This window comes from Diorhabda carinulata, chromosome X, assembly GCF_026250575.1.
Source record: "Diorhabda carinulata isolate Delta chromosome X, icDioCari1.1, whole genome shotgun sequence".
Lineage (NCBI taxonomy): Eukaryota > Metazoa > Arthropoda > Insecta > Coleoptera > Chrysomelidae > Diorhabda > Diorhabda carinulata.
In genome coordinates, this window is record NC_079472.1 from 49147323 (window position 1) to 49174196 (window position 26874).

The window sequence follows — 26874 nt, forward strand, 5'->3', positions numbered from 1 at the left end:
ATTTGAAACTTTTTTTAAAGTACCCACAGATGAAGTTGGCCTTGATAAGTTCTTTTTTGACATCTTGGACGATGATAAAAATTTCGCAGAGTTGTGGAAAGTAGGTAATTTAAATCATGTTAAAAATCTTACATCAATATATTTTTCTGAGAAGGACAACAAAACATAAATAAAACAAACTAAATGTTAAGAACGCTTCTTTTTGGTTTTCTTTTTTGGTACTTCATTTGAAGATTTTCTCTTTACAGTATCATCGTTAATATCCAAAATTTCCTCGAGCGGTGGAACACTGAAACCTTCTATATACGGAGAAACCAATTGCAGAACAAACTTTTCGTGTTGAATATTGTTAGAATCTAAGCTTAATCTAACTTTTACTGGATCAAAAGCGTGGAGTGTGATATTGCCCGCTTTTTGACTTTGGTCCTGAAAAAATTACATTTCTTCTAAACAATAATAGGCATTTTTGTAAGCATTTGCGCATGCTAAGAATTTAAAAACAAAATTAAATGGCATATTACGTTTCATAAAACTGACATATTTACTGTACTCAATTGGGATCTTCTGAAAAAGGGTTTCTAATCTGGAAACTAGTACTCCTTTATAAACATGGAGTTCAAAGTAAACTTGTTAAGGTTCAGTTCATTTAGGAACCTTTGTATTATTTTTTGAATTTTTGTGATAATTCGAGTCTTAGTTCGTTATTTTTAGTTTATAGTGCCCCTTTGGCACTTTGAAATTTCATTTCATCCAAAGATTAGTTTTCGATTTTATTTATTTGTCATAGCGTTCTTACACAACGACTATTGCTGTGGGGCTCGGTGTAATTCATGGTCAAAAAGTTTTGGATTGGTGTTTGAAATTCTTGTCCAAATAAATGTTTCTTTGGAAATAAAATTTGACAGCGAAAACGACCTGAATTGAATGAAGATTGCGTTAGACATAGAGATAATAATATAGGGTGATGTGAAAATTATTCATGTTTTTCAGAAGCCAAGCATTTTTTGCTATACCAATATTATAGAAGAAATTGTTGTACCTTAAAAGATGTTAATGTACATACGAACACGATTATAATTTCCTATAATATTCAATTATTTGGACCATTTCGTCAGTAATATATTGAAGAAACATTTACAATTGATATTTTTTAAACATTTTAGATCTGATTAATCCAAACTGTTTATATTTTGTATCAAATCAAGTTCCAAATTCAACTTTCTGAACTATGGCATCTTTACAGAAGTTCCTAATGTGTTTTATTTATTTTACAATTTTTTGTTGTTATTTGAATACAAAATATATTAGTTTGAAAATAACCTTTTATATAAGAACAAAATTAGTTATTTTTCATAGTCTTACGAAATCACAAAAATGCCAAATGAATGCTACAGTCACTGGAAATATCTCATGATATATTCAACTACTTTGAGTGTGATTTATAACAACAAAACTCAGAAATGAATTTGCAATTTCTCAAATTTTGTATATATATATATATATATATATATATATATATATATATATATATATATATAAGAAATATGTATGAATGTATAACAATAATAAAATCTTACTTATAATAATAATAATTAATTAAGATTTCCGGTGATTTTTAATATTATTAAAGCTTGTAAAAATTTTTAAACTCATGGAATTCAAAATTCAATATTCAAATTGATTTTGATAGAAATATTGATTAATTGAAATATTTATTCTGGTTACTATAGGAATTTTTAATAATTTTTGATTGGTTTGATTTTGAATGATGTTTAATATTGATTGGTAAATTTATGGATAACATTAAATTTCAATAGGTTAGGTCGTTATGAATGTTGTTGATTATTCAGGAAGGAATATAACAGAAGATGCTTTCTGCTACAATGTAGGAAAAAGAACATTCTTCCCACCTTTCTACAGAATAATATCAAGTATATTGAAAAAATACTCATATGCCAAGAACAAGAGACCAACAATAGTTATTACATCTATAATAGGTTAGTACATAAGCTTTTAAATAATGAAATTGTTATCAAAAAGCAAAATTAAAACTTGAAAATGATCTCTCACAATTTAAAAACCAAATAATTGATACAACAAATGAATCCACTTTTGAAAATTTTTCGAGCAGACAACAAGTTATTTATAATAAATTATTTCATAAAATTAAAAACAAACAAAAGAATAAACTTAATAACCTTATCAACAAAAAAATCAATTCAGTTCTTAAGCTCCAAGATAAATGGATTAAAAATATTTCCAATACAGAGATACCTAAGGATATTTTACATTTTCTTTCATTAGGATCTAAATTCAGTATTGAACCTATAATTACTAAAGATATTTCAATCAAAACTATGTTAGCCAATATTGATTACATATCCTCTTTCATACAAAATGCACAAGAAAGAAATGTTATAGCGAAAGCAACCAACATTTTAACTAACCACATTCATGAATCGAAACAATCTGTTTTTAGTGATTTATTATATAAAACCAAAAATTTTCTAAAAGAAAATCCAAATTAAATAGTCATCCATCTGACAAAGGTAATGTCACAGTCATTATGGAGAAATAGCAGTATTTAGATTTATCCAAAGAACTTATCTACAATAATACATCATACAAAGAACTTAATAATGATCCAACTCTAAAAAAAATTTCAATATTCAAATTGACGTTGATAGAACTATTGATTAATTGAAATATTGATTCTGGTTACTATAGGAATTTTCATTAATTTTTAATTGGTTAGATTTGAATGACGTTGAATTTTTATAGGTTAGATATGGAAAAGTTTTAGTGAATGATGTTTAATATTGATTGGTAAATTTATGGATAACACTAAATTTCAATAGGTTACGTCGTTATGAATGTAGTTGAATATCCATTGGCTAGAATATAAATGACAATAAATTTTATAGGTTAGGTTGTTATAAGTTAAGTTGAAATTTATAGGTTAGCTGAGGTTAGTTGGTTGTTAATGGTATTGAATTTTCATAGAATTTGTTTTTTCGAAATCTAAAAGATATGCATAAATTACACTAAGGTTATTTAAATCAGTTTTCTTATTAATGCATTGATCAATTTGGGCAATATATGTTGTCTCTAAAAATAAACGTTTTTTGTAGTTTTTTACAGTCAAAACTTTCGCAGATTCATAATTTATATTGTGTCCTTCGTGATAGACATGAGTCGCTAATGAACACATCTATCAGGATATAATTTGTTATCACCCTTGTGAGAAGTTATCCGACTGATCAGTGATCAATGACTGACCAATGTACTTTTTGTCACAATTTAAACAAGGTATTTTATATACATACTGTGAGGCAATTTATTGATTGATAAATCATATATATCAATATATATATATATATATATATATATATATATATATATATATATATATATATATATATATCGTTATTTGAAGTGTAAAAAAGAGAAAACTGATTACCTCCTCATTATACTCAAATATGTTTGAGGTTTCTCCTTTTCGAGCTAAAAATAGGGTACACTCTAAACCATACTTCGGAATGAGAATTTGTAATGCATTTTTTCGTACATAAAGTATGTAACCTTCTTCATCCTGAAGTTTTCCTTTGAAGAATAACTGAAAATAAATAATGATGATATTTTATAGAAGATTTTTATTTGGAAAATTATACACAATTATAATTAAAGATGAAGGCAAATTGATTTTTTCTAAACTATGCTTTCTATACTACTCACCCATAATTATAAATCATATTAATATTACAGTATTATAACTCAATAACAGAATATAATTTGTTTCCTCAATTTAACGTCTAAGTGAAATTTAACATAAAAGGAATATTCTAGGAATTTTAAATTTTTGTATTCCCTTTGGAAATTTGGATAACGTTGTTTTATAATCATCTTGCAAAAATTTTATATAAACAAATAAAACAGATTCGAGTTTGCCTAATGTTTATCTTATTCGTTATGAAAAAAATTATACCATAAATGATAAATTTAAGATTCTTACATGTGTATTGAAAGCTACTGAAGCCCTTCCAGCATATTGAGCCATTCTGTTTCGATAATTTAAATTTTGACATAAGTGACTCGTTTTTTGTTTATCCAATAAATCTGGATATGTAGAATCTGATCCACATGTTACTGCTAGTAACCTACAAAATAATATATTTCAAATATTATAAAAATAGTATAACAAATGTAGTAGAGTTAATTTTACCTGTGAACAATGATATCGGCATATCTTCTAATAGGAGAAGTGAAATGTGTATATAGTGGCACTGCTAGACCATAATGATAATATTCATCTTTTTGTACAGTTCCACTTGCAAAATAGACAGCTTGTAACATGCAACGGGTCGCCAAAATTCTTAACATTGTGTTTAGATATAGATTTTCCGGTTTGACAGCTTTATCCAATGATTCAGCTAATTGTTTGCCAGTATCGATATTCATGTCAAATCCCTAAGAAAATTGATTTTTGTTGTTTGTTAATTTGAAACAGAAAATTGCATATTTAAATTGACATTTTATATTACCTGAATTACATTAGTTGATACATAGAAATAAAAAACTATGAATTATTAAAAAAAATGTACTGTATACATAATGAAGATTTTTTATTTTATCTATAATTAAAAATGCACATTAGAGGAAATCGTGATTTAATAAATAAAGCATTTAAAAATTATTTTTTGCTGCATGAAAAATAAATAAAGGAAAAATATTGGCAAAGAAACTTTGTTTTGATTAGTACTTACTAAATGTCTGCAGGCTTTTATTAATGGATCAAAGTTTGTGCTAGGTGGAATAGGATGCCTCCTAAGCATTGCACATTCAGGGAAGTCTTGTAATATTTTTTCAGCAACACTTATATTTGCTAACAACATGAATTCTTCGACCATGGAATTTGTTTCAAAAAGCTTCTTAACCTCAACATCTAAAGGTTCCATTGTTTCTGAATCCATTTGGATTTTTACTTCTGGGGAAGCTAATACTAATGCTCTATAATTGAAAACAAGTTTCAGTATAAGATCCAAAATAAATAAAGTAAAACTTGCCCGTTTTCTAATCTTCTTTTCTTTAAAATCTTTGCAAGCATATTTAAACCTCTTAAGGACATTGCAATTGAATCTTCTTTACTTTTATCATCAATAATCATTTGTGCTTCTTCATAAGTTAATGCTGCTTTTGATAGAATTATACTTTTGTGAAAACGTGTATTTAAAATTTTCGCATTTTTATCCATTTCCCAAATACAAGAAAATGCAAAACGTTCCTCTCCACCTCGTAAAGAACATAAGTTAGAACTGAGAAGCTCAGGCACCTTGAATTTAAAGAATGATACAAATTGGTACAAATTCAAGACTCTTAGTATTATATAACTCTAAGCTACACTTCACTGGCTTCCTTACATAATACCGTTTCAAGAAGCATCTAATAGCTCTAGCAAAATCAAGTAGATTCTGTTGGAAAGAGGATGGAACTTCTACATTGCCTATTTCTAGAAAGTCTTGCCGTTACAAGCATACATAAAACTTGTTCTGGGCAAGAAACCTGTAGGAACTTCTTTGAAGATCATTAAAACTCTGGCAAGATATAGATATCCGAAACAACTCTGACCCTCCAATAGAGTAAAAACACATTCTTAGATACCCAACTAATCACATTACAAATTTAAAATACTCATGAATTGTACCAACCAGCAAATTAACACAGTTCAAATTCTATTGCGATCGTCGTTAAATAGTGAGAAAAATTGAAGGATGAAACCAAATTAGTAGACAGCAAAGAAACACAAAAACCTGTATGACAAGAACAAGAAAAAAACTGATGATTAACTCAACTAATAACTGTATGACAAGCCCACAAAAGTGGCTTGTTATTACTTACCATGTCAATTCTTTTATTTACAAGATATACAGTTGTAGCTCGTAATGCAGCTTCTAAATCAATAGCAGTGCCCGGCCTAATAAAATGAGATACGTCAGCAATATGGACTCCTACTTCAAATGTGTTTTCTGTTAATTGACGACAATGCAGTGCATCGTCTATATCAGTACAACCTGGCGGATCTACTGAACAAATGTCTATATGACGAAGATCAACTCTTCGTTTTTCATCCTGAAAATTAACGTATGATTACTTATTAAATATCATAAAATTGAATCCTTAACGTATTGATGGAAACTTGAGAATGAACAGTTACGCAGAACAACAAAAAAGTGATGTTTTACCTCTTCTGTTATAATCCAAGGTAACTTTGGCAAACAACTTAAGACTTCCTCAGAAAATTGACTATGTGGTACATCATGTTCTAATAGAACAACTTCATTTTCTGTATTTTGTTCACCTATTTTTCCCAAAGCTCTAACGAAATGACCCTAAAATCATTCCATATTTTCAATTTTCGATATATTCAATTTGTGTTGTAAAAGGCTCAAATTTATAAATGACCATTTTATTTCAATTACATTTTGTATCTGCTGAACCACTTATTTAGATAATGTTAATCAAACATTAACATTAATGTATTTGAAACAGCAAAAGAATAAATTTCCCTGTGTATGCTGCATCGATTGAAATTTTATAACTATACTTAAGCATCATCTTCAAATCATATAGCACTTCTATTTCAAATTGAGAAATAAAACAATTGTTACATGTTTAGATAGATTATGTAGTTCAAAAATTAATTTCACTACTTACATGTGGATATCTGGAATGCCTCGGCCAAGAATCTATGGTCACAATCAACTTCTGCGTTTTTAAGAATTCAACTTGTCTGGTTTCTATTCTAATTTTTGGAATGCTTTTGTCTGACGGTATGAACAATTGATAAACTCCATCCATTCCACCTTGTAAGATTCCACAATACTGCCGCCATTTTCTTCTGATAATACCTACAACTTTTCCTGTTGGTTTGTTATCTTTTGTTTTCTTAGTAGCTCTTTTCAATTCTTTTTCTTTCCGTTCTACTTCATCTATACTTTCTTCTGCTGCACCTTCATCTTCTAGTACAATTTCGCTAGGTGATATCCATTCTTCTTTAGGGAATATTTCTACAACAACCACATCTCCATCCACTGCCCTGTTAAGACCGTTTCTTCCTTGAAGAATAACCTGTGAAACAAAGTATTTGAATAATTAAAAGTAATTTGTCTATAATTTTGTATTTCATTTTATTAAAAAATTTAGAAAAATACTTACAGGATCCTCAAAAGCGTCTACACTAACAAATCCTTCCAAAAAATTATCTTTGGAAGCTCGAAATGTCCCTTGATAATATTTCCCTTCTTTGACACCCATTAACAAATCAACACTTGATAAATGAGGTGGGAATATGTCTTTAGTATAACTTTCTATAAAACAGTCCTTTCGGAAAAGTTTATCTTGCAAAACAGAACCTTCTTCTATATTGCTAATGTAATCACTAACTAAAAAAGTATAAGATATTACTTGTCAATATCAAAGAGAATCGTGCTACATTAAAATCATTTTTACCAACTGGAATTGGTAAATAAGTTGCAGGATTTAATCTTATTATCACTATACTTCTAAAAAGGCAATAGTAAAAATAACTATATTAGTTTAAAATACATACTTACTAGAACAGGCAAGTATATTTTCTTTAATAGCAATATTTCGGTTATTAACATCATCACTAAGAAATACAAACTTCTCATTGGGTAAATGGTTAATGTACCAAGAGCAAGATTTTCTGATGCATCTATCATTATAATCATTTATTAGCTCACCATCTTCTTGTTTTATATAAGTATCTCTGAAAAATGGAAATAATATGTTGCTTCTAATATTGATAAGTTGCGTAACACTACATTTGCAGCAAATTACTCCTTTGAAATATTTTACTAATATTTATATTAATATTATAAAGCCAAAGAGTTTAGTGAAGCACATTCAACTCATAAACTACTGGTTTGAGTGGAAAAATAGGGACAAAGCAATAATGAAAAATGTTTCAAGTACAGAGAAAATCTATTCCAGAGTTTCTATTGTAAATTTAAATAATAAATTAATTAAAATTACACAGCAATCATATATGAGGGATTCGATTCTCTTAAAAAGTTCCTGTAGGTACCAAATTTTTTGAAATTTTGTCCAACGTTGCTTAAGTATTTTTTTCTTTAGAGAAAAAAGTTTTGGCTCCTTTTAAATTGCATTGTAGATACCCGTGACCCACGCTCTTTTATGTGGCACAAAGAAGCACATGTCAGCAAGTTATTAAACCTCTCTTAAACTTGTAAATCCTATTTAAATTTAAATGGTGGCTAAGTATACTATTTATCTTCTTTATAGTGTACGGTAAACTTAAAACACGCGGTATATTTGCTCATATAATTTATTTACCTTTAACTATGGACGTTCTATTTTTGTTACACTGATGAACGTGCGGCCTCACTGACCACTATATTTACGGAGTGGTTTCTCTCTGATGAGTAAGTATTATCTTTTGTTTTTATCACTTAGAATAGTTACCAAATGTAAATAAAAGATGTAATTTTAATCAAAAATGTATATTTATTTTATTTAAATCTAACGATACGAGTATAACAATCAAAGCTACTTTTTAAACTCTTTAGCTTGAGATCAGTTTATAGGTATATTACTACAGGAAAATGACTTTTTAGTTAGCTGAAGTTCTTTTATAATAAAATATGATGATCAAAGAGCATAAAAAGCATCATCTTCTAAAAACTAAACATGAAAATTTAAATTCAATCTGTTTATAAATTTAAGTTATTTTATAAATATAAATGGAAAGGATTTGTACCATCGGCAATAGAAATCTCCCGTGTCGACGGGAGAAATATGAGGATAGTTACTGTTTGCGTAGTCGGCGTCTGTCTGGCACACGGTGTTCTGGCATTAGTATTGCATCAGCTGTTGAGAACCACGTTGTGATTTTGGCCCAATTTTTTGTGTTTTAGTTATGTCCCGCATCCTTGTAAGTGATAGTTTTTAGTTATGGTTCAGCTCAATAAATATTTTTGTAAATCAGCTAATTTAATCGTAGATCGATGAAGTGTTTTAGGATTTGTTTTTCTACTCATCCAACAGAATCCAATCTTGGCTTGCTCCATAATATATATTTCAGGAGATAGAACAGTCAAATGGTAAGTTTAACAGTTGCTTTTATTATTGTAATTACCACCTATTGAAGTGCCAATAAGAAATTTTCTTGATTTGTGATTTTTAGATGGACAATCCGGGAAAACCAAGATTTTACTAAATCTGCCGCTACGATTTCAAATCGGCAATTTAAGAGTGAGTGAGTGAGAGTGAGTTTTATGAAATGCCAGAAAGCCTGGAGGATTCAGTGAAAATACACATATTGTACTGTTAGCACAAGACTTCAGAAATGGAGAGTGACAATGAACAACTATTGCAAAGAGTGTAACGGAGAAAAAGAGATGATCTAACATATGTTCTGTGAGTACTCGGCTTTGATGGAGAAAGGACGTCAAATGTAGGGGGACGGCACAATATATTGCCTCGAAAAAAACAGCAGTATTAGAAATAGAAATAGTAAAGACTTTATTCTAAATTTCTAAATTTGAAATTCTTAGAAATATAATCTAAAAGGGAAAAAATAACACAATGGGCCTCATGCCATTGAGTGAATCACAATCAATATATATATATATATATATATATATATATATATATATATATATATATATATATAAACTAGAGTAACACTCACAATTACAAAATTATATTATCTGATACAGTTTTGGCAATCAAGAACAAGTGAACTGAAACATGTTTCAGATATTGTAATTGTGAGTATAGGTCTAGTGACAGTATGGCACAAGTATGATAAGGCCCACAACAATCATCATAAAACTCTATACATAGACTATTGACATTACAAGAAATCAATTTATCATATCTATTTTACATTTACTTATCTCAGGAAAGCTAACATATACCAAACCATGGATAACTTTGTTCGATAGATATCATCAAGATCTATCTGTGTGTGAAAAGTCATGACGATGATGCATAAGAGTGCAGAAGAGTTTCTGTGAAAAAGTATGCAAATGCATCATTTTCACGAAAAATAAATAGATAAAATGAAAATTTGGTAATTTCTGTAAGGTTACATTAGGTTAGGTCAGGTTTTGTTAGAGACTGAAATAAAGGTAACCAAAAATAATTTTCTTCAATCAAATATTTTAATTGGACTTAAATCTATAACTTTTACATTTGAAAATATAATTGATTTCTTCTATTAATGAAATGAATTGGTCTACTTTTGGTTCAGATTTACGACATTCTCATCGCTATGTATATGCTCTCAGAGGTCTCCAGCTGGCCTCAATTCTTTGGGTATGAACTCTGCTATAAGAAATAAATCTTTCTTTGTGAGTGACCCACTCGTGAGTGTAGCCTTCATTCCTGAGGTATCAATAGGCTAGCCAGCCATCTGTATGAGTTATGCTTCCTGGAATGATGTGCTTTTTGATTAGAGGAATCAAGACTTCAAATGCTCTTTCATTGTCTGGGCAAGCTTCAAATCTGATCTCTTCTGATCCATTAGTAATAATGCCAAGTAGCCAGTGTCTCTCCAATTGCCAACCTCTATGATATTTTTGTCGTCCAAATTTAGCCTCGTTAATTTGGACGATAATGCCTGTACCTCCAATCAGGTCTCGCTCTTCTTGAAAGGATAAAAAAGCAGATATTATCGCCTACCTGAATCTACCATAGTATTCTGCAATAGTCGAATGGGAACAATCACTTTCAGCTGCACCCTTTCATATGTTAGATCCTGAGACCAAGCGGACATTAATCTTAAAATGTTCCTCAAAGGTAAGCGCAAGTCTTAGAACCAGGTTCTGTATGCCATACTTCTTTCTTGAGGCCGGGAAGAAGTGTGTGAGGCTTTGCAAGGGCATAAAAAATATAGATAAAATTTCATTTGCACATGATGTTGTTGGCAATAAAATTTGATGCACAAAAGTCCCTGTTCTTGATACCATTCAATAGTTTGAGTATCAGAGCAGCAAATTTCTTTGGCCAAGCATATATGTGACCTCATAATGAGTTTAAAGAAGTTTGAAATTTAAAGTGAATATTTAAAAAACAATGAATTGATAAATAATTACTAAAAAAAATAAGCGTAAAAAAGCATACATACCTGGGTTGAAATTAATGAAATATTGAGCAATAACAAAAGATGTTGATAGTGCAAGCATCAAATCACAAATGAAAGTTGAATACTCTGCAATAGCTAAAGTGTAGCAGTGCACTGCTGCCATCTACTAATTGATTTTTTGATAAAAATTATGCATTTGCATACTTTTTCCACTGAAACTTTTCTGAGTATGTATCAATCATCATGACTTTTCACTCACTGATGGATCTTGATAAGATCTATTGAACAAAGTTATCTGTGGTTCGATATCTGTTAACCTACTTGAGATAATGTCTACTTCCGGTATCTCTGGAAGTAAATGTTTTCACATAAAATAGATATGGCAAATTGATTTCTCATATCGTCCCTTCAATGGTAAACTCGCGAATCTGCAAAATCTCAATTATTCAGGGGAGCAAAAAGCAATTCGATTTGTTTCCCTAAAATCAGTTTTAATTCTTTTTAAATGTTATTTTTGCCTATAATGTATAACTTGAGGCTATTTTGAAGGCTATAAGAGCAACTTTGAAAATTTTCGATTTTAAAGGCCTAAAACGCAGATTCGTTAGTTTACTGTGGTACACATTTGGTAATTATTGTAGTTTGACAGTAAACTAGCGAATCCGTAATAATTATTGTTCCAAATTTAATGTTATTATTCACTCAATTGTCGGTTTTTATTACACAACTTCGCTATACTAATGCACAATAGTTTTAGGGTACATATTTTAATATAAAAAAAGTACTTAGTCCAAACCAAATACAAGAACAAATTAAAAAATATTTATCGTTATCAAAAATTAAATCTCAAAACTAAACGTAAATTAATAATTATAAGATCAAATTAAAAAATACAAAATTAACAAAAATTAAATCTCAAAAATCAACTTAGATTAATCCTTAGAACTTATTATTCAGAATAATCAGACTCTTCCAGCTGATCTGGTTCTGGCAAGTTGTCTCTTGCCAATTTACTTGTAGGTAAATTATCATAGTAATCGTGATTAACTTTGGGTATCACTAATTCATCACAAAGTTTTTTTAAGTCTTTCTTTTTTGCATTCGAAATCGGAATTCGAGAAGAATACAGTTTTGCAGGCTCTGATATTATTACAGGACGCCCTCGTAGCTTCTTCAAAGTACATTTAGTGTATGACGTATCGTTGCAACTATTTTTAAAAAAAATTGTCTCTGGAGCCGATTTTTCATAATGCAGCCACACTGCATTGCGAAACTTAAGTTTCTGACCTGACTCGTCTTGGAAAACAGATTTTTTAGATTGGTTAAAATCTATGAAATCATCGTGTAAAAGATACGTGACGTCATAAGGTCTTGGATTTGATCGTGCTGTTCTTATCACTTGTGCCCAGCCTTCTGGGGTGTATATAGGAATATTTTTCGATTTCTGCTCTATCTTACCGTGAATGGAGTCGCATTCCATTTGGGTGTGTCCAGATTCGAAAAACTTGTGATCTATCACCTCAAGAACAGGGTGTACTTTTAGTAAATGGAGACACATTATAGAAAAAGTTACGTTCTTTTGCTGCCCTGCACAATTATCTGACATCATTCGAACATGCCTTATTTCTGGTTTATTCATTATAAAATTGTAAATACAAGTAGAAATTTCCACACTTCCCTGCTTTCCTTCAGTTTCATCCCAAAGGTAACAGGTAGCATCAGAATTTCCTAAGTTATATGTCGTAAGATTGTAAACTGCAAGTTTTCTGACATAAAACAGAGACCCGGCTGCACCCTTAGGAGTGTTAAGAACTGACTGTAAGTCAAAGTTAAACGCCAAAACAAACGTATCTTGCCTTGCTGTTTCTTTATCCTCGTCCCTGCATTGACGTGCAGCTTCCTTGCGTTTTAAATGATCACCATGACTATTGTTTTGGTCATCATTTCCCTCTGTATTTTTATGAACCTCACAGGTTTTACAAAAATCTTTTTTTGGTTTATGGAATGTTAACTTGTATTCTCTAAACACCCTCCTGTACTTTTCAAAACACACGGGCTTACTAGAAATTTTCTCACACTCCAGTTTATATAATTTATACATAGTTTTAATTGTTAATGAAGAATCAAGATATTTATATTCTGATTTTTTACGGCAGTAATGGGATTCCACAGAAGGAAAGGAAAGAATATGCTGCCTAAAAAATTTCTCTGAATTCTCATCTGTTTTTTGTGGTGGTGCCTTCTTTCCTCTCATATCAGGTAGCATTTGGCCTGTTTCACTAACCTTAGCTAAAGCACCCCTAATAGTAGCTTCTGGAATATTTAGAGTATCTAAAAAATAATTCCTGCAGACGTTATGTTTCTCCCCTTTGTATGTTAGAGAGTAACTCTTTGTTGCTTTCCTTCGAGACTCATGATTCGTTGTTTTTCTTTTTGGAAGATTGACAGTCACATGTTTTACAATAAATTCACGTTGCTGGTATAAAGTATCTAACCCGTGAAATGTTTTATAAATTTGTAACCTGCCATCTTCAGGAATTAAATCTTTACACTTGTGTTTAGGAAGATTCAAGCAACGAGGAGCTATAATAGGTCTAGCAGGAATATTTTTACCAGTAGTTGTTTTATAAGATTTTCCCTTGAGTCGATTCGCTTTTTCAACACTTCTTTTCCAGAGAGTAGGGTCTGATACCTTCCTTTTCTTCGGTGTTGCCTGTTTAGACGGAGAAGTAGTTTCTTTGTTTGATATTATTTCCTGTGGTAATTCATTAATATTTTCTGTAGCACCTGAAAAAAAAAAGGTTTCAATTTGAGCTAAAATTAATCAAGGTTATGCATACTTGTTTCCAAATCACTCAAATTATCCGATGGAGGTTGGTAATCCTTATCAAAAACACTATCATCTGAGCTGAAAGCATTTTCCAGATCCGAACCGAAGGAAGGAATAGGTGACGATTCTCTAGAACCTACAAAAGAAAAATCATTACTTTTGTCAAAACCTTGCCGAAATAAAACTTTTATGTGAAGTTTGCAGAGTTGTAGGTACAAAATGTAGATCAAAATTACTTACAAGGTAAAGGCAAAACACGCGAAGTGGATGGAATTGGCAAATCTTTATCTACTGACGTTTTCTCCTCAGTTTTCTCTAAAATTGCAAAAAAAATATATTTTTAGTGCTTTGATTATCACCACTAGAAGCTTTTAAATTATTTAATTTACCTTTTTCATGTTGCTTTAATGCCATTTCCACTAGCCTCTTCGATCTACTCATCATGTTTTCAAGAAACTTCACTATTTAAACTTAACCGATGAATTAATTTCAATACAGCACCAACAAACGAAAAAAGCATTAGTGCTTCCACCCGAAAACGCAATATGCAACTAAATGTTGATCTATACTACAAAATTGTTAAATGTCCATAAGTTACGCGAGTTTACAACACGCTGATAACATTTACGAAATAGCTCACAACAGTAGACTAACGAATTCGCCTATTCGCGAGTATACATTGGTAAAGAGATGCATGTGTTATTAAAATTCACTACGGTAAAGTCACCAATCTATAAATTCGCTACTTTACAGAGGTCGAAAAACAAGATTCACGCAGTTAGGTGAGTTTACAGTGGCAATATCTAGTATAACGAAACGAGCTACAGATACGCGAGTCTACCATAGTGTGTATTGGTCATCTTACATCAAAATGCACCAATAACCCCAAATTTGCAAAAATTGCAGATTCGCAAGTTTACCATTGTAGGGACGATATCATCAATAGTTTTTGTATAGAATTTTCATAAAGATCGCCGTGGGGTGGCTTATCATATTCTTACTGACAGTGAATAGTGTATTCAGTAATCATTAGATTTTTGGTTATGTATATGAATAATTTAATAAAATTTAACTTACTTATGATGATCATTGGTGAAAATATAAAAATGCCTGCTGGGATTTTCTATAATACTGTTAAGTCTTTTATAAGTTGGCAAACTACGATGTTTAACTTCTTTCAAAACAGTGTGTAAAATAATAACATTTCCAAGTATAGGTTCTTCCAAAATATCCATCTACAAAAATTATCAGAATGTTATTAATAACTAAGTTCAATGAAAACTAAAGTGATTTTTAAAAATGAATAGAATGTTCTCTAGGTCTAATGCAATAATAGGGCATTTACTTTTTTTAAAAGTATGTATTTTTTGTTTATTTTAAGTTCTTGATATTAAATAAGGTCAGAAAGTAAATTATCTAATTAAAAGTGAAAAAATGTAACAAGTTAATGTTTTTGTCTATCATTTGATTTTTTACATATATTATTGAAAAAAGCAATTTCGCAAGTCCTATAATCCTATTCTCTACAAGTAAATAACATAAAATATTACCTGGTCCAGAATTATATTTGTATCGAGTATTAAATAATGATTAAAGTCAAATAACGCACACTTATTTATATGAGTTGTGCTTAAATTTGATTCCGATGAACTGCATTTTTCACATGTTAGTAATCCACAGAAGATATCATCTCTAATATAATGTTCTCTAACGTTCTAAAACAAACCATTAATTTTAAAATATAATCAAATAGTCACAAATTACTAACCTTTAAAAAATGACCAATTCTGGTTTTTTTAATAAATGCTTTAGTCGTAAACATTTTTAACTTATGGAAATCGTATTAGTTTTCAAACTACATGTATGGTATTTTATAGGTTATGAAATTGCAAAGCAAAGAAACGTTATTTATCTTATTTTTTATTGATAAATCTAGAGTGTAGACTGAGGACTGAGCAGATGCTCATATCAGAAACAGAGAAAAGGAAAAGTATAAAACCTTAGACATAATAATAATATTACTATGACTATGTAAAAACGATGTTTTTGTTTGTCTATGTTTATAACGTTTTCGAACAAACGTCATAGTCGTCTTTTTGTTCATACGTCATTTTCAAATTCCAACGGTTGTACGGTATTAATTTGAAGGTAAGATACAATTGATACTCTCTAATAAATTTGGAAAATCCTTTTTTATGTATAATATTTTAGGCAACTATGGATTTAGCAGACATTTTCCGTAAAGGACTACAGGATTTACATAAAGATAATTTGGATAAAAACTACAAGAAAAGAAGTTTGCTTACTCGCAAGGAATCCCTAATGATTGCTAGAAGACAAACCAGAGAAACTTTGATGTTTAATAAAAGAAACATAGCTGCAGACATAACTCCATTCATCACACCACAATCTAATAAACAAGAAACGAAAGTGCGTCCACAGGTAATTAAACCTAAAAATGAGGAATCGAACAAAAGATATGAAATGCTAAAACAGTGGAAAGAAAAAAGAGATAAACAGAAAGAAGCAGCAAAGAAACTTGCAAAGCCTGTTTTCAAGGTGTGTCATGTAAATAAAAATATTGGTTTGCCCAACTTAGAAAACGTCAATAAACAAATTAAAGGTAAACCAATGAAACCAGTCAGTGCAACAGTGAAATCTTTTGCACCCTCCAATCATAAATTTCAACCTCCCAAAAACGTGAAACCAGTACAAATTGTTAAGCCTGTATCAAGAAATAATCATGAGTTGAAAAATACTTCTCAGTCAGTCAAAAATCTAACTATAAAACCACAACCAATGAAAAAGCCAGTGAAGACACAATCTAAAGAAGTTTGGCATATTAGTGTTAATAAAAATAATATTGATGCTAGGTGAGCGATTTAAACTCATTTTGTGGATAACTATCATTAATATTGTACTTTTCTGGATGGTATTGCATCTAATTGTAATCATTTAACTTAAGTTGCCTATTTGGCCTGAAACTTTGTTTTGAAAAGAAACATTGTTATTTTAATTTTAAGTGAAAATAGCTCTTCATTAATTATTGCTTTTCCCAAAAAACTATTAAATGTTATTTGATCAAGTTTTTTACAATTTGCCTCAAGGGCTATTTTTTAGTTGGCTACCCAAAACTGAAAAATTGTAAATTTTGAAACAAATATTTGAAATAGATTTTAATTAAAATTTTATGTCGATGACAAGCTTTGATAATATCAAGAATGTCACAAGATTATTGCCATTTGGGAACTTTGTACAATAATTTATTTAATTTAATATGGTTTCAAATCAAGCAAGTTCTCATAGAACTCTAAAGCTTAAAATAAGAAGGCATCTATGGGCACAGTAATATTACATTCTTTTGAATAGTTTATATTCAAACATCTATATTGTCATGAAAAACATTTAGATCAAAACAAGTACATTGTAATAATTAGAAACATTACATATTAGATTATGAAAGAAACTAAATGCAAACAATAAAATTTCATTTGGTAATTTTGTCAGTTGCAACATGACTAATCATACTGTTAAATGTATTAAAATTTTTAATTATAGATTGGGGCAATCACTTGTAAAATCAAAAGTTAGTAATCTTGCAAAGACTACAATTGTCAATAATGTTGAGAAGAAAATGTCAGAATTAAATAACACAAATTCATCCCATACTAACATGGTAATGAGGAGTAGATCTTCAAAAAATGAAAAAGAAGTACTAAAGGATATTAAAAAAATTGGAGTTAACTCTATTTATAGAGTAAGTAATCAATATATTTCTTACAATATTAAAATTGGCTGTTTATTTCTCTGGTTTTTATCTTTTCCTCTTATTTTAGGTCATTTGATTTCTATATCTTCATGTTATTATCTTTTATCTAGGTTATACAAAACAAAAATAAACTATTGTTTATGCAGGAAACTCAACACAGCTAAACAGGGAGAGACTATAAATGTAAAAATTTTAATTTTTCAGGCAACTAATTGGTCAAAACAGTTTAAACAAATTTTTTTCACAAACCCCTTCTTTTTATTTGCAATCTCTAAAATTTACAATGAGCAAATGCTTCAAAGCTATAAATGTGTTATAATATAGGAATATTGCCTGGTGGAAATTTCCTTTCACTTAAAATATATAGTTTGGTACACAACACTATTGCACTAAAATTTCAGACAGATCATATGAAAGGTGCCTTTCCATGTCTTCACTGGATGGGAGGTCTAATTAGAGGTTGAGTGAATGCATTGGGATGGGTTTCAATGCAGTGAGAATGTTTCTGGGAGAACTGAGATATTTCTTCTTTAACTGAATTAATTTGGAGGTCACAAGCAATAACAATATCTCAAACTCACTCTACATAGTAAACTTCTCTAGAACAAACATGAATAGGAGATAATCACTAAAGCCACAAAAGCCCTGATGGTGTGTAGAAACTTTGCAGGGAGGAATTGGGGTTGTAACCCAATGATCCTACTGTGGTTCTGCACGGCAATTGTAAGACCAATCATAACATATGGGGTGGTGGTTTGGGGTAGTAGAACTAGTCTAAAGCCCAACAGCTGTACTAAAAGTGATTCTAAATATCTCACCTTTCGACATAGTTCTGGAAAGTGTGGCAGAAAAATCATCACTTACAATGTTCAGAGACAGAATCACAAAAGAAATGTCCAAACCTGGGACATGTCTCAGGATGATGCACTGAAAAAGTTTACCTTTGAGAAAAAAATTACCTCAATACTATGCTGTTGAAGTGAGTTGGATCAAAACACCATACAAAAAATGAACAGAAATGCCATTAAATGGTATACGGATGGATGTAAAACAGCAGACAGAACTGGAATAGAAGTGTAAGGGCCTAGAACCAAACACTCTGAAAGCCTGGACAACACACCAAGCATTTTTCAAGTAGAAATTTATGCATTTGAAAAATTCAATCCGTGGAGGGACTATTGCAAACAGGAGATCATCATCCTGTCCGATGGGCGCTATATGAGAGCTTTAAGCTCTAATATCATAAAATCCAAACTCGTTTGGGATTACCTAGGAGATTAAACAGATTTAGCATCAAAAATAAAGTTACCCTACAATGGATTCTGGGACATACTGGAGCGAAGGAATATGAAATAGCTGATGAGCTCAATAAGCCGAGGCAGACCCCCTTCATGAGACCTGAACCCTTCTGTCGCATTGGCTACAAAACAATAGAAAAAGCATTTGAAAATAAGGTAGAGCAAACCAATTCTTGGAACAACTTACAGGGGCTGCAACAGGCAAATACTCTCATGGGAAACTATAACCAGAGAAAATCTGCTGAATGTATCAATCTAAGTAAGAACAATCTACAAATACTAACAGGAGTCCTATCGGACTACTGTCATCTCAATAGACACTTGAAGATACTAGACTTAGCAGATAATGATTTCGTTGCACAGAGAACAAAATCTCTATACACATTCTCTCAAAGTGTGAAACACTACTGAACTCCAGGGCACTACATCTGGGAACATATGAAATAGAGACAAAGATCTCTGGCAGCTGTGGGATTAACAGATCAACTGTGGACACTGGGTTTCCCAGTATCACAACAAGAAAGGGGGTATTTTAGGGCATTTGATTTCTATAACTAATTATTGTTATCTTTTGTTTATATTATAGAAAACAGAAGTAAGCTTTTGTACATTCAGAGAATTCAACACAGCTAAATAAGGAGAGACTATGAATGTAAAATTTTTAATTTTTTTAGGCAACCACTGGTACGAAATGTGAAAAAAATATTTTACCATCCAAATCAAAGCTAGTTTCTGCTAAAGGACCAAAGACTTCATCAACTGGTCAAAACAGTTTAAGCAAATTTAATGAAACACTCAAAACTCATAAGAAAAATTGTATAACTCCAAAAATGACTAAAGCCACATCATCATCAAAAATTAACAACAGTTCAACATCCAAGAATTATAGAGAAAATACTGAAAACTATATTAATCTTAGTGAGGATTTCCAAATTGAAAAAGTTGTTATCTATGATGATGAAGAAATCACACTGAAAACTCCAGTTAAAAAAAACCGGAAATCTTGTGTTTCTAGTGTTAAAGTAACTAAAAGAATGTCGATAAAGGACGTAGATAATACTAAAGATTCTAAAAGTACAAACACACTTACACATAAAAGTATTGAATCTCTGAAAGAAAATTCAAATATTGATATAAATAAAAATACTTGTGATAATAAAACACCCAAAAAATCAATAAGTAAAAGGGATATGCAAACACCTATATACATAAGTCCATTTGTAACTATATCAAGAGGAAAGGAATCTGCAAGAAAAGAATTTAGCCAAAGAAAATCTACAGGTAAATTCATATATTTGTTTTTAACATTAGTGAATTTTTCTTTAAGGAAACAATATTGACTATTGACTAAGATATTATTCTAAAGTCGTATATACAGTGCTTCTCAAAAGACCACTCCCGCCCTCTTTTCAATTGAATGTTGATGCTAAGACTGATGAAATTTTGAGCTTGAAAATGATCTATTGTAAGCTTCTCTACTAGTGGTAACAAGTGACATAATGGGCATCACTTGTGTCATCAGGTAACTGAAATCAATAATATATAATGGGGCCTTATGGCAAATGACACCTTGTTTGTAAGGTATTTAGAATTCCTATTCGATCATATTAATTTTTTTGGATTTACAATGTTTTTGATGGTATAAACACAAAAATTTGAGTTTTGCTTTCAATTATAATTAAAAAGTCCGTTATGGTTACTTGTCAAAAAAGTTAAGTTTTCCTTACAAGCTATAATATCTTGAATTTTTAGTTTGATTATTGTTTAATGAGATGTTTAAGTATCTACATAAACAAAATAGTACATACTTTAGCTGACAAAGTACAAATTATCTTAATTATTATTGAAACTGGAAATAATTTTCATGCAGCGGAACGAATTTTTAATGAGAGATACCTCCTCTTCCCCAGACCAAATAGCATATATCTGTTGAGCCAAAAAGAGATATCACCCATACAAATTAAAAATGGTGCATCAACTTGCAAATGACAACCCCGACCTAACGCTGCAATTCTGTGAAAATATGTCCACTAAAACTCTGCAACAGCCTTACACTGTAAGGGACAATTTGTTTTAGTGATGAAAGTACTTTCGTCCTTAATGGAAATGTTGTTACTTAAAATGTGATGTAATGGAGTGACATAAATCCTCACATGTTTTGTGGAAAACATACACAGTTCCCATTAAAAGTTCATTCTTGTGCACGAAATTTTGGAAAACCACATAGTCGAGCCTCTTTTTTAAACCCTAATTTCACAGGTGAAGTGTATCTTGAAATGTTTGAAAATGTTATTGAACAGTGAATTCTTCAGAAGATAATCCAGATGAATTTGGTAATGTGGAAATAAGGTTCCAACAAGATGGTGCTCCAGCACACTATTCCTTTGCAGTGGACTTGGAATATTCTTGTGGATGTATTGTACGACATGGCTCAATAGAATGGCCAGCTTGGTCACCGGACTTAACACCTTCAGATTTTTTTCTACGGGAATATCTTAAATCTAAAGTATATGATACAACTCCTGATAGTATTGACGACAACGAATTGTTGAAGGGTGTAGTTCAATTTCTCACGACACATTTTATTGACTTCGATAAGAGTTTAAAAAGTTTTACTGTAAGGAAGTAGATAGAGCACATTTTGAACAATTATTATAAGAACTTATTCTTAAATACTTATTAATTAAAAGTGAAACTTAAATTTTACTGTTTATTTATTGTAACCATCACAAACATCGTTATAAAAAAAAATAGTATGATTGAATATGCATTCTAAATACCTTTCATATTAGGTGTCTTTAACGTCACTTGTTATTACTTGTAGAGAAGCTTACAGTAGTTCGTTTTCAGTCTTTTACTGTTCAAAGGAAAAGAGAGAGTAAGGGGACTTTTGAGAAGCACTGTATATAATACCAAAAAGAAAGAAATTTATCTTTTGTTTTAAGGGTGGACGAGATTTTGATCATGTTACAGAATTTTCATTACCTTACTTCCTATTTTGTAACATAGATCTACTTTAGGAACCTAATATATTGTTCCAACGAAATTTAATAATTTGCTCTTCCGTATGTGCTTGTAGTTCTTGTCATTTTCAATTGTCTTACAAATAAGATACCATATTTATATAGAACTATAAGATTATTCCATCGAAATAAAAAACACAAAATTTTATAGTTTAAAATTAATATTTTAATATAAAATATATACATTTTCCTTATTATTTATTACTTTTCTAAGAAATTATCGATATTTGGCAATAATAAAACTTTTTTATAGGAGGTGTGTTCTTAACTTCACCAGATGGTAAAGATTTTTCCAAGAGCACAAGTACCCAGGCTGGAGCAGAATATTTTGAACTTATACTAGACAAGCAAATTTCTAGAATAGAGTCAATATGTGAAAATTGGGAAAACTATAAGCAGAACAATAATCTATCTGAAGAAGCTATTGATATGATTAATGTTGCAATAGGACAGTCCAAACTACTTATAACTAAAAAATTTGAACAGTTTAGAGGTCTTATCTTAGAATGCAAATCATCAGATTTTAAGAACAAACCAATAACTTGTGAAGATTTACATGGTTTTTGGGATATGATTTATCAGCAAGTAATTGATTTAGATAAAAGATTTGATAATTTGGAAAAAATTAAGAATAATAATTGGGAAGAAGTGTTTCCAGAAAATAAAATAGTGCAAACGCGCAAAAGAGGTCGCCCGAAGAAACAAAAGGCATCATCTTCAATTAAAGAAATGATTAAAGCTGCTAGAAATAAAATTAAAAACAACAAAGAAATAAGTATACAATTAATGGAATCCAAAACACCAGAGCCTCCTAAAAAATTATCACCAGTAAAGACCAGCAGCTCTAGAAGGAGTTTAAGAGCATCTTTATTGAGAGGATCTAGTATGAAAAGAATGAGCTCTCCTGGATTAACAATGATGAAGATAACACAAGCTATAAAAGCAGGCGATGGTCTGACTCCTAGTAAAAGCATTCTCAAAACAGATTTTACCCAGTCTGAGAAAAGACATACTAAATCAGTTCTTTTTGTGGAAAACATGGACAATATTTCGAAAAAATTGGATTTTGAAACAGAAAATAAAGAAAACTGTGCCATGATAGCAAATAAAGAAGTTCACATTTATAACAATCCAACACCACTAAGGAGATCAAGAAGACTTTCTTCTAAGTTAATTTAAATATTATTAATTTATATTCAATGTTTACGGATTAAGTTAGACTTATTTTGAAATGTATATTCAATTACAAATGTTTTGTTTAGTTTTTATTGACATCTTCCTGAAACTAAGGAAGAAATAAATTTATTAATTAAATTTTTTCAAATTAATTCTTGATAAAAATATACTGCAACTGACTCATGTGAAATACACTGGTCTTAACACGTTAATTTGACATAGCCTCATTTTTAAACGATTTTTTTTAATTCAAAAAAAATTGATGTGTTAAAAGATTTTCAAAGTAAAATAAAAAACACAATTTTTAATATATATTTTATTCCATATTTGTGATACAACTTACTAAATGTCTTTTGTGCAACATTTTTATGATTTTTTTGAAAACAGTCGATACAAATTGATATTTTGCTTTTTTCCCAAATTGTATTAACTTTTTTGGCATTCTTGCGATCAGTCTGTAATTGTCATTGCAGGAACAAGAAGTTCTTTGAATTTGGTAAATTGCATCTTTTTACCACAAACTTTTTTATACAAATAATGAGCATCGGCTACAGTTGTAGCAGTAATAATATGGAATACCAGTCGCTTATACCATTTTATAGTTCTTCATAAATATGATGTATACGCGGCCATTTGATCCGACAAATCTATAAATGCCTTTCCTTTGATGTAATCTATCACGATGGCTGGTTTACGGATTTCTTTGCCCTTAATATTTAAGTTTATCATAGAGTCATCGTGCTTTGTACTTAACATCAGAACATCCCTTTTGTCTTTCCATTTTAATACTACAGTTTTATCTTCATTTCGTCGGGATATTATTTCTCCCGATTTTAGCTTTTTTTGTATCACTTCTTTAGGAATATCTTTTCTATTAGAACGTAATGTTCCCACCAAGTGCGTGTCTGTTTATCAGCGCCTTTGCTAATGGTACGCTAGTGTAGCAATTATCTGTGTAGAGACTTCTTCCTGAATCTAGTAGACCATCCATTAATTCCATCACCACTTTTTCTCCAACAGAAACAACATCTGCTTTTTCTTTTCCTGTGTATACTTTGTATTTCCAGTTGTATCCTCCAGTAGTACAAAGCTTAAATAATTTTATTCCATATCTATGCCGTTTGTTTGGAATATTTTGCTCTCATCAATACAAACATCTCCTGGAACGACGCCCTGAAGGTTATTCAATAATTGTTCGTAACTATTTCTAGTCATAATTTTGGATATGTTTGTTATTTTCATATAATGTATTTGTAGACCAGTAATCTTGTATTTTTGGAAGCGGAAGAAGACCCATCCATAGTATCATTCTAATGAATTTTCTCATTTCCACGGGGTCAGTATCTGACCATGTTTTTATCTTTATATATATTTTACAAAGCGAAACTATTCGTCTCTGTCACAAATAAGGCAATTACTTCGTCATCTATGAAGTAATCGTAGAAATCAATTGGGTCTTTCCTAGTAAGTTTTTTTGCGATATCGTCATCCACCTTGAAATTTTGAGGAGTTTTTGTAAACTTTTTCTACTACCAGTGACAGGATCCCACGTTGACAAAACATATGAAGGCACAAAAAGTTTATTAATTTTTACAAATACAACACAGGATTACGCACATCTATCTTATACTTGTGCATAAATTAACTGCGGATATAAAAATGTTCGACAATTTCAACTCCTCCAAGCTATAAAAACCGAAAAATGTACAAAACAAATAATGACTCACGTTGGGACCAGGTGACCACCCTTGGGCACTTTAATTGAAATAAATCTGGGGTTTGAATAATGTCTACCTCAAACTATTGTACACTAAAGAAATATTTAAAAAAATAATATACGTAATTAAAAAAATGCCGGTCCATGTGTGAAAAATACTATTTTGCAATGAGGTCTTCAACGTGTTAAGAGTTTGTAATCAACAAACAAACAAATTTAAAAGAAATAGGAAAAAATTATAATATAAAGTACAGTATAAAAATTGAAGTGTTCCCTACCTTTATTTCTTATTACATCTATTGTCTTCTGGCACAATATTCTCCGAATCACCATGCAACTCAAAACTCTGCTATCTTCAAAGCCATTAGAGACATTCAAAACATTAGATCTATGGATTTGATTGTTGGATTATGAGCTATAAATAGTCCCGACAACAGCTCAAGTATGGGGCATAATAGAGTTTCAGTGCTTATGCTAGACGCATATAAACAACTTTTAACAAAACAATTATTTAGTTGTTTATCAAATGTCGAATCGAATGGAGTGCGTATACAGCCAATATGATAATTGTTTGACTAATATATCATAAAACCATATTGACTGCTTTTTGATTGAATACTCAATTGAATGTATAGAGAAGAGACCTATGTTCTATCTCAATACATTGAAGTAATATTCAGACTTAATTTTTTAAAAATATGGGAAGAGGTGTATCGAGAAGTTGTCTCAGAATGGGTAGACCGATTGGCAAATGATTTCATCGAAACTATTAACACTTATTCTGTAAAAGCTGAAAAATTTTCCAGTGGAATTTTACATTTAGTTATCTGGTTCTGAAAATAGGATTAACCCAGTATCTTCGTTTCATTTTCCTCTTTTCATCCTCCAAATAAAGGAGAGCACTGGCCAGAGCCAGAGCATTTTGTACTACTAATAAGGAATGATAGAGACCTCATTTAATTGTCTGTATGCGCACCTTACACAACTAAATAGTTAAGTCCAGGTGAAATCGTTGATGCCTCCATTGTTGAGTCGATGAAAAGTTGTATGTACGCGCCTAACCTAGGTAACAGTATTTAGAGTATAATACTTAATGTTTCGACATTTTGTTAATCCCCCATAGCTGAAGAATATAAGGAGGAGAAGGACGCGTAAGAATCATTTTGAATGCTTCATTCGTGGCTATTAGCTTCGGACTTCAAACGATTTCTTTTTATTCACATTAACCATTATAATCTGAATTACTGAAAATTGTTCGTTGTAGGATCATTACATTTTATAAGACAATCCATTGCCTGTTTGTTGGTGATAGATAAACTCAAAAAATACTATGTTGCAAATAGACAAGTTTAGAAACGTTACTATTCTATTTAAGATATAATAAAGTGGAATTAATAATTTTCATCCACTTAAATATGGTGCTACCTTAAGTATTTTTGCAAATTTTCATAATTTTACATCATACAAATTAAATGAAAAATTTAGGGAGTTATCGCAAAATATTAACGTGCGTGAAAATGAAATTTACAAAGGATTACTATAACGTTTTTGTAACTATATGTGAAGGGAGAGATCTGTTAATGGGTCACCAGATTCCTTCTTTTTGATATTCTACCTACTCTTCATTAAATAATATATATTTTTTAGTACAACAAGAGACCAAAGTATCTACTAGTTATTTATAAAATAATCTGCTCTTACTATTAACAAATGACCAAAATGTATCATTATAATACATAATAATTTAGTGTGAAAGTGATAAGAGTAGCAAACTAATCAATTGAAACCTTGTTAGTTGACATGGAAAGCTTACAAAATTGACAAAACATAATTGATAAGAGTCCTTAATGAAAAATATTGACATTTAAAGAAATTAGACTATACAATGTGTTCATAATAATAACCTAGAGTGATTAGATTTCGTATTTTCTAT

General features: G+C 30.4%; 2 protein-coding genes across 2 annotated transcripts; one reads left to right on the forward strand and one right to left on the reverse strand.

Moving 5' to 3' along the window:
• Positions 1-119: 119 nt before the first annotated feature.
• LOC130900609 (exosome complex exonuclease RRP44) lies at positions 120-16048 on the reverse strand. The gene is made up of 14 exons (XM_057811323.1): positions 15727-16048; positions 15509-15673; positions 15036-15193; positions 7611-7786; positions 7213-7439; positions 6712-7125; positions 6240-6386; positions 5896-6126; positions 5064-5329; positions 4764-5007; positions 4223-4467; positions 4013-4157; positions 3461-3616; positions 120-426 (listed from the first exon to the last, which is right to left on the reverse strand). Exons 1-14 carry the CDS (start codon positions 15778-15780, stop codon positions 187-189), a joined length of 2868 nt encoding a protein of 955 aa, XP_057667306.1. The 5' UTR covers positions 15781-16048; the 3' UTR covers positions 120-186.
• LOC130900610 (disks large-associated protein 5) lies at positions 15836-23532 on the forward strand. The gene is made up of 5 exons (XM_057811324.1): positions 15836-16106; positions 16170-16831; positions 17517-17715; positions 19700-20306; positions 22302-23532. The coding sequence occupies exons 2-5, from the start codon at positions 16176-16178 to the stop codon at positions 23225-23227; spliced, it is 2388 nt and encodes a 795-aa protein (XP_057667307.1). The 5' UTR covers positions 15836-16106; positions 16170-16175; the 3' UTR covers positions 23228-23532.
• The last annotated feature ends 3342 nt before the right edge of the window (positions 23533-26874 follow it).

Bases quoted from the DNA above. Each gene is read 5' to 3' on its own strand.
- LOC130900610 (XM_057811324.1), top strand. From the start codon at position 16,176: ATGGATTTAGCAGACATTTTCCGTAAAGGACTACAGGATTTACATAAA. The intron at 16,832-17,516 runs GTGAGCGATTTA...TTTTAATTATAG, and splicing joins AAAAATAATATTGATGCTAG to ATTGGGGCAATCACTTGTAA. The intron at 20,307-22,301 runs GTAAATTCATAT...ACTTTTTTATAG, and splicing joins TAGCCAAAGAAAATCTACAG to GAGGTGTGTTCTTAACTTCA.
- LOC130900609 (XM_057811323.1), bottom strand. From the start codon at position 15,780: ATGTTTACGACTAAAGCATTTATTAAAAAAACCAGAATTGGTCATTTT. The intron at 7,787-15,035 runs GTAAGTTAAATT...TCCATTTTTCAG, and splicing joins TTCACCAATGATCATCATAA to AGATACTTATATAAAACAAG. The intron at 4,468-4,763 runs GTAAGTACTAAT...CAATTTTCTTAG, and splicing joins TAAAAGCCTGCAGACATTTA to GGATTTGACATGAATATCGA.